Source organism: Pomacea canaliculata, linkage group LG12, assembly GCF_003073045.1.
Source record: "Pomacea canaliculata isolate SZHN2017 linkage group LG12, ASM307304v1, whole genome shotgun sequence".
Lineage (NCBI taxonomy): Eukaryota > Metazoa > Mollusca > Gastropoda > Architaenioglossa > Ampullariidae > Pomacea > Pomacea canaliculata.
This window is the reverse complement of record NC_037601.1, coordinates 15,917,244-15,930,323: the sequence shown is the minus strand read 5'-3', so window position 1 is coordinate 15,930,323 and position 13,080 is coordinate 15,917,244. Positions and strand designations below refer to the sequence as shown.

At 38.5% G+C, this 13,080-nt stretch overlaps 1 protein-coding gene across 1 annotated transcript; it reads left to right on the top strand.

Moving 5' to 3' along the window:
• Positions 1–378: 378 nt before the first annotated feature.
• Positions 379–11,899, top strand: LOC112553347. Its single transcript, XM_025220501.1, has 9 exons — positions 379–1,118; positions 3,100–3,233; positions 3,899–4,125; positions 4,701–4,798; positions 6,844–6,935; positions 7,230–7,262; positions 7,752–7,853; positions 10,962–11,078; positions 11,576–11,899. Exons 3-9 carry the CDS (start codon positions 4,033–4,035, stop codon positions 11,611–11,613), a joined length of 573 nt encoding a protein of 190 aa, XP_025076286.1. The 5' UTR covers positions 379–1,118; positions 3,100–3,233; positions 3,899–4,032; the 3' UTR covers positions 11,614–11,899.
• The last annotated feature ends 1,181 nt before the right edge of the window (positions 11,900–13,080 follow it).

The window sequence follows — 13,080 nt, the reverse complement described above, 5'->3', positions numbered from 1 at the left end:
ATAAAACCAAGGGAAAGAAAAAAGATTAAAACGAACTACATATTTCCATGATTACATTTACTCTTAAGAACTTAAACTATCAAACGAACTCAAGAGAAAAACACCAAAAAAGAAAGGAAGGAAGGAAGGGATGAAAACAAAACAAATGAATGAAGTTAAAGATTTACATGTTTCTTGACCTCTGCAGTATTTGGGGTGATTGCTACACTGCATAGTTTAAGCAAAAGCAGACCCCTGGTTTCAAAACGCCGTTCATACATTATCTGACGCTCATTGTCTCCTATGGCAAAAATATATATATCAAAGAGAAGACAAAACGAGGGTACATGGGATGACACCAATGAAATTAATCTTGAATTACATGATGTCCGGCATCAAGCGACGCAGACAAAAGGGGACATTGTCGCTGACAGGAAACAGCCCCGATAGAATTTAAGCATTTTATAAACGTTTACAAGGAGTAAAGGCCATTTGTAAACGTTTATAAAATGTTTAAATGCTATCTAGGAGGCACACAATAATCAGGCAGAACGAAAACGAGGAAAGACATAAAAGAAAAGTCGAAGTCATGGTGACGGTGGAGATAACTGGGATTTGAGGAAACGGAGAAGTGGAAAGATGGGAATGTTAATAAGCGCCGGCATCTTCCTAGGCACCACGTGAAATCATGTACCATGAGGACCCACGATGCTTTCTTCTGGTCAGCGAAGCAGCATGAAGAGGCCACAGCATGAAGCTAGCAAAATCTTGACATCGAGTCCCACCATTACACTGATAATTTCCTTTGATTTGTTTTCTTGATTTGTTTGACGGACTGGGAAGTGAGGGGGTTGACTTCCAATGAAAAGAGTACGATGTCCTCTTGCCAGTGTTCATTGTACGCACTGTGCGCCAGTGATTGGCTGGGTGAAAAGTACGTGGCTGCATGCTATATATATAAAGGCCTTGTGGCCGTCCCTGCTTCAACTACAGAAGAATCAGCGTCCGTAGTTTTGCTTGGGGGAGGAGCCGCAGGTAAAAGAGACTGACTGTCAGAGGCAAAGAGGTGGACACCCGAGCGCCAGGTATCATGCGCGGCTTCGTCCTTGTCTTGGGAGCGAGCGTTGTACTGCCAGGGTGTAAGTAGCACCAGCGTGCCCCCAGGCCGTTATTTTTGCCTGGACACTACTTTTTTCTACGTCGCTATTGTCCATGTCGCTTACAGCCAGATGTTTAACTCTTTGTATAAAATCTCTTATTTGTTTGCACCATATCTAGTTGTCTCTTCTCTGGCTTTCTTCTTTTTTATTTGGAGTATGGAGTCTTTCTTTGTGTCTGATTCCGTCTATTTGTCTGCTTTTGTGTGTTTCCGTCTCTCTCATCGTCTCTCGACCTCATTACCATAGCTTATTTTGTTTGTTTTCGTTTGCTACGAAACTTGGTTTTCTTGCAGTCGTGTTTGCGTTAAATATCGCGTTAAAAAGAGTAAGACCATGGCATACATGCTTGTGTTTGCTACTGTCCAGTATAATCTAAAGATTAATTATTGTCCAATAATAATTATTGTCCGTCATAAGCCCTTAAAAATATTTGATTAATTTACGAGTGTTCAAACTGCACGAGTTTGAAATAATGCCTTGAATTATTGAATTACATTGAAATAAACTCATTCGGCAAAAAAAAAATGGTGCGGGTTTCAAGCTGGGGACAAAAGTCGAGGCTTGTCGTTCAAAATTTAAGGTACATGTACTAAAGTCGAGTAAGATGAAAGGATGCTTCCCTCTCAATGGTGGACGGTGCTGGCGATACATGGCCATGCATCCATCAAGTTGTAAATATTGTTATCATCAATAGAAGTGGTAGATTAAGAGTTCCTCGAGCCAGAACCGCACGATATCTGCACTTTTTTATTCCTGTGGCAATTCGCATAAACAACCAAATCATGGCTAGGACGCGTCTTTGAGTGAAGGTTTTCGTACTGCTGGCACCCGCTCCTTTTTTAAGGTATCATGCAATGTCTGATGTTATATTCGCATGGCAGATAAATAATACTTTCCTGAAAGGTATTAATAAAATGTTTGGGATTGTATTGTAATATGTCAACATTGTAAAATATGTAAGTAGTTTATTAATGGGCATTAAATCCGGAAAACTGCAATTTTGTACCCACATATGTGTGTGTGTGTTGGCTTTAAAATCTGTGTTTCTATATATATATATAGACAGCGAGAATGTAAGATAATACTTTATTTATCCCAAAGGGCAATTGATACTTAGCAGTGGTTGAGCTAGATTTTATAACATTATTTACGGAATTTATCTCATTATTCTGACTTTATGGGAGTCTGGTTCAGAGTAATTTCGTTTCCTTTCTTCCAGTAGCCATATAATTAATTTGCTAAAAATTACACGACTAACTATTAATAGCTCTTATATAGATATATAGCGACGATCGATTGTAAACTATTGTCTGAAGCTTCCTCTGAGAAAACTCTTCCGAAACTGCAGCTGTTAAAAGGATTGGGCTTTCTCCCTTTTATACAGCCACAGCTGTTAACTCGGAGTCAAAACGCAAAAAAGCCATTCTTCCCGATGTTGTGTAGTAGTTTCGAGAAGAACTGCGACAACCTGTCCAGTTTCGCTGTCCTTAAATCACTGATTTTCATTTATCTTCACATGTGACTTGTCAAACGTTCAACAAAACCTAGTTAAGGTCTCTAAGGTTTGGCGCTAGTGAACTTCGAACTTGGCAACTAAAACTGTAAGTGCTTCGCGACAGCATCAACAAGAATATTAACTTCATCTGGATCACATGACGAACCCTGGCTAGGCGTGCGGTTTAATTTGAGAAGACGCACAAAGTAAAATTAGGGACAGACTTATAAACATAACAGAATCAGAGCTCTATCGACAATTTGCACTTGCCTTTTAGGCTTTATGAAGACAAATGCAGGATTATTGCATTATCCAGTTATCTGCATACTTCCTTTGATAGTCACCACCAGCATCTGAAAACGGTGATAACAATAACAATAGTAGTGATGGATGTAATAATTAGCGGCGACGATGATGATGATGATAATCACTATGCTTATTGCACCGTCTTGCATTCTTTTCCAGATTTATTGTTCAACGTATGTCTGGCCTTAAATGGAACAGAAATTGCAGAAATATTGGAAATACACAACTATTACAGAAGGCTGATGGTTGTCAACGCAACTGAAGGTGCCAGTGTGGCCAATATGAACAAACTGGTCAGTTTTACAAAGCTCAAGCCACTTCTTCCATGGCTGTAGTGGGGTCATCGCACCCATTTACTCACCCCAGTCGCTCGCGGGCCGCTTTTTTCTCACTTACTCGCCTTCACACCCATCATACCCTGATCACTTGCTCAGGCCATCATCAACTATAAATGAGTTTGAGATTATAAAAAAAGATAGACTAAAAACGGAAAGACAGTGGAAGAGAAGGGGAGAGTAAAAATAGACAACAGAAATTTCTAGTGCTACCTGCTCTGCGAAGTTAATGAACTCACTAGTTTCAGTGTTTATGTCAACATTTATGCTATTTTCGCCAAAGAGTTTTATTTTCTGAATTGTTCTTGTTACCGATCATTCTATTGTCTCATAGTTTTCATTTCTGGGTATTCCAATAGTGTCCTAAAAAGCTGCTTTATTCAACTGGGTTATCAACTTTAACTGCGCGACCAATGAAATTTAGAGTGAGATGTCTGTCTCTGTGTGTGTGTGTGTGTCTTCATACAAAAAACGCATGTATATGGTGAAATAGAGAATAAAAGACAGTAAGGGACCTTAAGTATTCAGTTTTTGTGTATGACCCCTCTCATGCTGACATCTATTCCATCCTTTGTTTTACAACTTCATACCTGTGCAGGGTTCATTTTTCTTACTCATGTTAGCTTTGGAGCTCACACACCTACAGACAGAAGCAGAAAGGCAAATTACATGTGAAATCGGGAATAATACGGGGCGGAGACGTCTGGGAAACAACGCTGCTGCTGGTAAAAGTGTCCGCAAAAATGGACCGATCGCCATGATCATAAAAAGCTGGTTCGATCAAGTACGTGTCTACAACCAAACGTCCAACGAGTGCAGGCCATGGTACAGATGTCAAAGATTTCGCACAGTAAGCATCTGAATGTGCTTTAAAAAATGTATGCGTAGCAAGCAGTACAACACCACTCAAACAAACACTTTGATTTAGTAGGAAATGAATTAAGCGTGTGCAGATGGTACAAAAACACCAAAGCACTGCTAAACAAGCACATGTTACATGAATAACGTGCTTGCTATCACTTTTTTTAGTACTGAGGCATCATTTGTGTGAAAGTCTCACGCCATGACCAGTCTCAGCTATGGCTATAGCAAATCATGAGTCTTCAACATAGAAAAGGATGTTAGCATGATCATCGAGCTGCTGTTTTCAATTGTTGCGTTTTGTTTTCGTTATTATAAGTATACACCCTTTACCATGTGGATGTCTCGCTATCATTATTACGACAAAAAGATTTTTCATAAAGAAATAACTGTATGAAAAATCTTTTGTCCTTTCCATACACCATACTGTCCAAACACTGCAGAAGGCACATCAGTGTATGGAAAGGAGACGCGAACGCTCCTCAAGACCATCCTTGTTAACATTGAAGATATACTTCTGTGTTTGTACTGAGTTTTTTTTTTCCTTTCGCTGCACCTGTGCAGATGATCAACGCCTTGCAGCACTCAATAGGTTGTGCCAAGTTGGAGAATTGCAATCTACCGAGGAGGTCTTTGGTTCTTCTCTGCCTATACAGTGGCGGGTAAGTTCATGTTGTCAGAATCATTGTAACTTGTTGCAACTGCTCTGTTTCTTTTTGACGCCATCTATCTAAATACTTTGAAGACAAATAGATGAGGCCTCTAGAGATACCTCCCAACTTCAGGAAACCTTGTAAAATATACTTTTTTTTTCCCTTAACCACCAATTTTGTACATATCCATCTTCCTTTATGTTTACTACAAATTATTCTATAATAACTACAGTGGAACCTCGGTTAACGAACATAATCAGTTCTGGAAAGTTGTTCGTTATCCGAAACAGTTTTTCCCATAAGAAATAAAGGAAATAGATTTAATTGGTTCTCAGCCCCTGTAATGACTCGCTATGTACAACTCTGACGTCTATGCGAGTGGCCTTGACCTGTGCATGCTGATGTTTGTGGGTGTGTATCTTGAGAATGGAAAGGGTGGATTACTTTGAATTCGGCAAGTTTATCTTGGACGTATCATTATCTGGTATCATTAGACATTACTCCATCATTAGTTTTTTACATGCATGTAAATCTTTTCAAAGTTAACGTACAAACAAATAACTGAAAGAATTTACAGAAGATCTTCGTAAGGATGTTTTCTACATCTTAAAAATTAGTCTTTTTACGGGTAAGACTTTCCGACTCTGGTAGCCTCTGTGTTTATTTTCTTCTGTCTGTGAATATTTTTACTGTTAATGTTATTTGCGTAGCTATGATGTACTTTAATGTGAAATCTGTATGAAAGACCCCTACAGTCATTCAAACATTAAACAGCGCTCCGGCTATGAAATATTTCTCAGCGTGCAAGAGAGACATAAATTGAACCTGCAATGCCAACAACTATACTGAAATCATTAAATTCCACACACTCCTCTATATCAACATCATTAAATGCCGCACAGTCAAGAAAGAAAGCTTTGTGACTCCTTTTAAAACGAAAATAAAATCCCTCAAGTAGAATTTGACAGAACGTAAATTCTGCTCCATAACGACAGATGTTACTGGTCTCGGCCATCTCACACACAAAGAAACCCTCCATGCTTATCATCACTTGGAAGGCAACAGGCGGTCAAAATGTGTTGCTGGGTGCACGAAAAGTATCCTCCATCATCATCCTCATCATCATGTAGAGGAGGTCACTTCTCGATTGTTCCTTCTCCCGAAAATTCAAGGGTCTCATAAAGTTTACTGAGATAGACTTCGTAAGCGGGGTTCTAAACTCTGTATTACTTTCTTATTTTTCTTGTTGGCTGTCTGAACTCTTGCTCAAAATCCAGCTATCCCAGATACATGCATATACAAAATAGTATATGAACTTCATACAGTAGTACAGCCTAAAAAACTTGTCCAGTGTCTGTTGCTTCTGCCTTTTTTGTGAAACTCTTTGGTAATACATCACACTATCATTGAACATGTTTAGCCTCCTATTGCCTATCGCACTGTTAGGGAAAGACTTTTCTACAGACTTTTCTTTGGAGCCATGATTGAGGATTATCTTATTAAAATAAAGCACAAAAATCACTAAATAAGAAGGATGCGCACAGATAAGGAACGACTGATCGTGACTGTGTCTCGAACGCGAATGATGACATGCTGGTCGGTCACGTGTGGTTCACGTGGCTGTTCGTTATCCGAAATTTTGTTCGCTATCCGAGACAAATTTTTAACGAATGTTTTGTTCGTTATCTGAAATATTCGCTATCCGAGGCGTTCGCTAACCGAGGTTCCACTGTACTTCATTTACGTAGTTCATTTTTTCCCTGTAAAGGGCGAGGGCTAAATGGAAAAAAAACATTTTCTTGCTTATTCTACCTCTTGCAAATAAAGAATTGTCATTGTCATTTGAATCATGCTTTATTTCTTTTCTCTTCCTTCTTCTGTTCATAATTGAGCGATTACATCGCATCCTTGTGAAACGTTTTGTTGATTAGAACTACCTGGCTGAGAGGTCAGCCGTACTCTTGACATTCTCATATCTGGTTTAATCTCTGTCGTGTTTAAAAGCAATAGGTCTGCGTGAGAAAACAATTTTTGCTTTGTCGTTGTGTTTACAGGTCTACGGAGGGCTTTGATTTCGACTTCAGATTCGGAGCAGCTTGTTCTAAATGTGAATGGCCACGTGCATTCTGCGACAATAATCTGTGTGGTAAATAGTCTTTAAAGTTCTTTCGTATGCTATACCGCCAACAAAAGTAGCGCTTACCTCCAGAAATCTTGTTTTTCTGGTTAAATTTGCCGATTGAAGATATGTTTCTAGTAAATAAGCATGTTTTTCGAGACATACAATTGAAAGCAATATAAAAGAATGCATTAAACACGGACAGAGAGATTCGCAGAGAGGTAAACAGGTAAAAATGGAGGAGGCAAAAGACGGAAGGAGAGAGAGAGAGAGCATTTTTCCATTTGTGTAAATCACAAACTCCTTATCTTCTTTCCCTAGCATCGTGTGGCAGTGACGATCCAGACCTATGTGGTAAGTTGCTATTTTATATTCTCGAAATTTTTGCTCTCTCATACAGCTTAACAAAAACAGCCTCGCGCACAAGTGCAGAAACATGCACACACACACACATATGCGCGCGCGCACGAAAGAAACTCCTTAGTCATGCAACCTTGTTCACCAACGTGCGGACATAAGGATATAGACGATTCGTTCTGTGACACATTGTGTCCGATTACAGTTTTTTTGAACCCTTACAGCAGCGGTTCTCAACCTTTTACTTGTGACGACCCCCTGACGAACAAAGGTACGTCCGCGCGCCCCCCTTAGCCAGCAATGTAAGCTAATTTCACTAATACCGGTATAGGAAACTAAAAAATTGACCACCTTCGCGCCCCCCTTGTAAGCACGTCGCGGCCCCTCTCCCGGGGGTTGAGAACCGCTGCCTTACAGCTCGAAACTTTCCTTAACGATGTCGCTATCGTCGTCTTTCGTCTTCAACATCTAACATTTTTTTTTCAGATTGCCGCAAGACGTGCTTGAAGGAAGGAGTAGGAGTGGGCATTCTCCACCGGCAGAACTGCACCTGCCAATGCCAATATGGCCTAGGACCAAACTGCGACGGTAAAATTTACAGCTCGTCTTATCTGTTTTGTTTTTGTTTTGTTTGTTTTTTAAAGCGTCCTTTTGTATGATTTGTCGCGATTTCGATTTTCTTCCTCTCATGTCTTTTCACTAGAAGAAATGTAAGTGAATCTCATCACATTAATGTTTTTGGCAAAAAATATTTTTTAAAAGCGTGCGTAGGCAGCTGAAAATGTTCGTTTAAAAAAAATTTGATCAATCGGCCTAAGGTCTAGCTTCCTTTTAAAACGCATTTTCTCAACTTTTATGTCAGAATGTATGGTTTATCACAAAGATTTTTTTTCAAAGTGAATATCTTTTATTAAAGTCAAAAAGCAAAGCGAATTACTTAAGCCGATTTTCCTGAACATTCTTTGATTCAGCAGCAAATGAAGCTGCCAGACGTTCTGTCACGTGCTTTCAAAACTACGGGAGTAGGACGAAAAGTATGCAGCTTTACAATGGAAGCGAAATAGTAGTCTTGTGGCACCCCACAACTTTTGCATAAAACCATAAAGCAAAAAAAGTTTTTATAATTAAGAGTATGTTCTAGGTCTGATACTGACTCAAGAACCTCGAGCCATATTATACGTCTTTTCCCAATGGGAATGAGAATTGCTTTTTCTGTTAGCTTTCATTCCAGAGGAAGTGACCGCTACTTCGCTTGAGAAAACAAATTTTGTAGTGTGGGTTTATTCAATTCTAAAATGCTTAGATAGCTGGCTAGAGGAGCTGAAAGAGACTATGATTATCCAGTAAATGCGTCTAAAAAATAAGATGGTATATCTCATCCCCAAATTCGCAAACCACACTTAGCAATCTCTTCTAGCCAATATTCGCCGTCTTTATCAGTATAAAGAAGTAAGCTGTGATCGAAAAACAGAGTAGTTCCTCGTCGGGTGAACTGCCTTTGATTGTCAGCTCCACTTAAAACCGTGAATGACTGATACGCTAGGATTTTGTAGTTCTTGAGCTGCATCAGGAAGTAAGGATGCTGAAGAAACTTTCTGAATTTGGAACTGATTTTTTTTTTTTTAAATCCAGAAAGGAATTGTTTGAGATGATAGAAGCTAATAATAACAGAACGAGAGAATAAACACTTTTGCACAAAATTTAGACGATTTATGAGAAAATCCAGAAACTGTAAAGCATTCAAAAGTAAATGTTAAGTGAATAAAAGTTCGTCAAGATGATTGCGTTTACTAGCAAGTAAAGCCAAGAATGTCCTTACCTACGCATATACTGATATAACAAGTAGCACTAATAAAACAAATCTGTAAAGATAACGAAAATAGATTCATACAATTAGAAGAAATTTTTTTTTTGATACTTTGAGGACTGTAGCATACAGTCGGTGACCCTGGTGTCACAGCGGCAAAATCTGTTTGTATTAAACGGTATTCATGTTGTTGAGCGGAAAAATGTCCAATTGCGACTACGATTTCTGCTTTCTGTATAAATGGGAAATTGAAAAATCAACGAAGTTTTCTGCTTCCTGTGTTCTGTTTGAAAACAGAAATAGAAAACGGATAGCAGTTTTCTTTCGTTTGTCTTTTCAAACGTCTAAACAGTGAAAATTGGCTAATTTCCTCTTTTTGATTTAAACACAAAAAGAACAAATCTAAAATATATTTGAACGCAGTTTTTTCTCAATTTCTGACGCTCAAGAAAAAGAAAAAGAGTTTTGCAACAAATGTTTCCCCACATGATCACTTGCCCACTCTCTATTATTCCTTTTTTCTAGAATAGTAACAGCCTTTTGAGATTAAAACACAATTTTTGCGAATGTCTCATGTGGCCTCGTCAGTAGGCCCTCTTTTTGCCCAAACCACTCGAGAAAATGGCTTTTTGGTCATCATACTCTTGTTATAAAGTATTATAGCAAAAATAACAATTTAACAGTAGATTTCAATACTTCAAAGAGTGATTAGAATGCATGATTGTAAATAATAATAAAGTGAACATAAAGCGCCAAATCCAGGCCGTATGGGCAAGCTAATGGCGTTTTACTCACACACATGCGCGCGAACGCACGCAACATACGAAATTATTGTCTATAGAATGCCACATGGGATGAAAGTTATGGGGCCAGAAGTTGTTCCCAGCTTGCACAACTCATTTGAAAAGATGCGATTCAGGCTGCAAATGCTTTTTTCCACAGCACAGTTACAGTCATTGAACGGATCTAATAGGTAGAAGTCCTTTTGCTTGTTTGTTTGTTTTTTGTATTTGTTTTGTTTTTGATACTCTTAGGGTTGCCTGCAGAATGCATCTTAGAAAGTCATAATGAGTTCACAAGCCATCAGAAGGGAAGCAGTGTAAATCAAATGACATAATACTTTCCAGACGATAAACTGTCGCTGTCATATGTCATTTTAGTTTGGTGCTCTGGGAAAAGCCGACACCCTGATATAATCTTCTGCGAAAAGGGACCAACGGAAGATAAATTTCTACTGCATTTGTGTAAGAGCATCAAATCAATTCAACAACAGTCAAAGAGGTCAAATGCATGGGCGTAGCACCTAATCACAAATGAAGAGGTTTAGGAGTTACAGTTCTACAGTTAGTAGCTCCAATCGACAAAGTCGTTATTAATCTGTGATTTAAAAAAACTAATATGCTGGGAAACAGTTCTTGTCCATGGATCAAACTATCCGTGTATTGCTAGGACCAAAAATAATCACGAAGCAAAGAAAATAAAGCATACTGCATCGACCTTGTTACCTTTTCACTGGCGAACTGCATGAAGAAGTCACGATGGCGAGATAAAGGCAGCAGTCGATGGGAAGAGGTGTGTAGGTGGAAATGGCCTGGCGCAGATAAAAAACAATAATCAAGAGTTTTTGTTTGTTTTTCTAATAGTACTGAGTATTTTTACATCGTTGATTTGATGAAGGCCAACTTTTAAATCACATACCACACTTCTTTGTGCCACATTCTCAAATGCCTTTTTAAACTCTATGAAGTTGTTGATCCCGCCGATTTTTTAAATAAATTTTTGTATTAGGATGCAATAGTTTAAGACCTGTTGAACCGTGCTCCTGCCTGTTATTTTGCTAGCAGTTCCTCGGTAATTTGATTCTGGACTACTTTTTTTTATTTCCTCAGAACCTTGCATAAACCCCATATACTACAGCGACAACTTTGACCCGTGCACTGCTGTGGACCCCGCAAGTATTGACTGTGCAATCATGGGCGAGTTCTGTCCAAGACAGTGCCTATGTCGTAAGTTATTCAATTTGGGACGGGATTCTTTTAAAATGCTGCTGTTGTCATAGTAGCTGTCAGTTTGTGCTTCTGTTTCATCCGTTATGTATAACCAGCTTACGTTGGAGGTCTATTTGTACAAACGCATTTTCTTTTATATTTAGACTTATTCTCTGGGAGGAGCAGTGTTGGATACGGTAGTGCATTGAGTCTGGTGCTGACCAATCTGAGTCATAAAAATGCATGTGCTTTGCTATTCACCACTACTCACTGTCCTTGTCTGATGCGCTCTTCAATGCTTTTGTGTGCTGTGTGTAAATAAATGTGTGCATTGACATTGAAATTTTTTAGCTTTTATATAAAACAGTTTCACGTTGTAAATTTCGCACTAATTTCAACAAACTATTCAGACATCCTCGCTGCACGCACATTCTGACAGGTACATTTCCACGTCTCTCTCTCTCACACAACAAATAAAAAGAGCTAACCTGCTGACCTTGTTTTCTTGATCCAAGGTCCCTTTCCGAACGAAAGTGAGACGCTCGAGAAATAGAACCAAAAGCAGACAAGTCGAGCACACAGCTATGGATAGCAGCATTGGTTTGAATCCGAAATCATCATCTACAAGAGAAAAATTTCAACTTGACGACGAAGGCGCTGCTTAATTCTTTGAACTGAACCTTTCTTATGATGACGCTGGCCTATACATACAGGGTTATACAACAAAACAACAAAAATCAACCTTGGAGCATGTATATAACTATATGCAGCCCAACCGCACCAGAATACCTAATCTTTCTCGTTGTGACATGGCATAATAAACATTGTTGCTAACCTTATATATCAGTGTTGTCTTTTTTGGGAGAGAAAAATTAGTGGTAGTACATAAGATCAGTTAAAACATTTCAGTATATATTTGACGCGTAAATCGTGGTAAACAGGGCAATGAAACAATACAATACTTCTTCTATGATCAGAAACAATGGTCAAGATCTGGATACGGACAATCGAACATTTTATGCCTCTGTCAGTTGACACCTAAACTAAATTTTATTTTTAAAAAATCTCTATAATTAGTTATTACTATAATTTTCTATTTTGAGTGTAGCCTCGAAGGAAGGACATTGAACAAATCTGATATCTGCAACCTTACTAGTTCAATCTCATATGAAACAATCATAAGCCACGTAAACAGAAAAATGAAACTGCTTAAGTTGGTTTAAATTATAGATACTGAGTCTGATTTTGCTTAAAATATCTGTTTCAAACGACTCGTTTGCTTGCAGTCAAACCTAAAACACTGCTGGTGCATTAGTTCTATTAGGCCACTGTGTTTCGTACTTTGTCGCGAAACAAGAAAGTGACCATAATTCGTGTAGTAGGAGGAATCCTTTAAAGAAAGCCAGTCTTCTCTACTTCACTCAGCTCTTCTTCGCTGTACTCGAGAAATTGCAATGGCCTAATCCGGCCAGATCCATGATGCTAGCGTTCCAAAGACCAAAGCGGTTGGTGGATGATTTCAATGACCTTACTGGACATCAAAACATGGTGATCTTTATCTAAGGCCTTACAGTGTCTTAAATACCATTGTAAATAAACTGTTGTTCTGCAACTCAAAATTTTGAGCAAAAATTCAGAATGTCAATATCTGTGATTTAAAGAAGTCGTGGGGTAGGGGTTTTTTTTCTTCAAATGATTGGGTAAAGCTCAGTACAGGTTACCATTTCCACATATTTAGGTGAATACTCACTTGCATTCCATGCCTACACGAATCTCATAATATATTTTCTAATGATCTGAATAACCACAAATAATAAATCTGTGCTTCGTGCATTTTCCCGCTTCAAGTAATATTTTACGTTTTCCTCTAAAAAAGATTTTTCCGCTGTTTATTGTCGTTTTCCTCCAAGATTAAGTAACTGACATAGACACATGCCTTTTGTTGATACCATAGTTTTTTTCTACACTAGTCGTTGAGTATCATTCATTAAATTAAAACAGACCTAATTAAACAGGCGAA

What these genes read in the sequence shown, in the direction of transcription:
- LOC112553347 (XM_025220501.1), top strand. Translation starts at nt 4,033, where the DNA reads ATGATCATAAAAAGCTGGTTCGATCAAGTACGTGTCTACAACCAAACG. An exon ending in CTGCGACAATAATCTGTGTG is followed by an intron (nt 6,936 to 7,229) that starts GTAAATAGTCTT and finishes TTCTTTCCCTAG; the next exon opens with CATCGTGTGGCAGTGACGAT. An exon ending in TGACGATCCAGACCTATGTG is followed by an intron (nt 7,263 to 7,751) that starts GTAAGTTGCTAT and finishes TTTTTTTTTCAG; the next exon opens with ATTGCCGCAAGACGTGCTTG.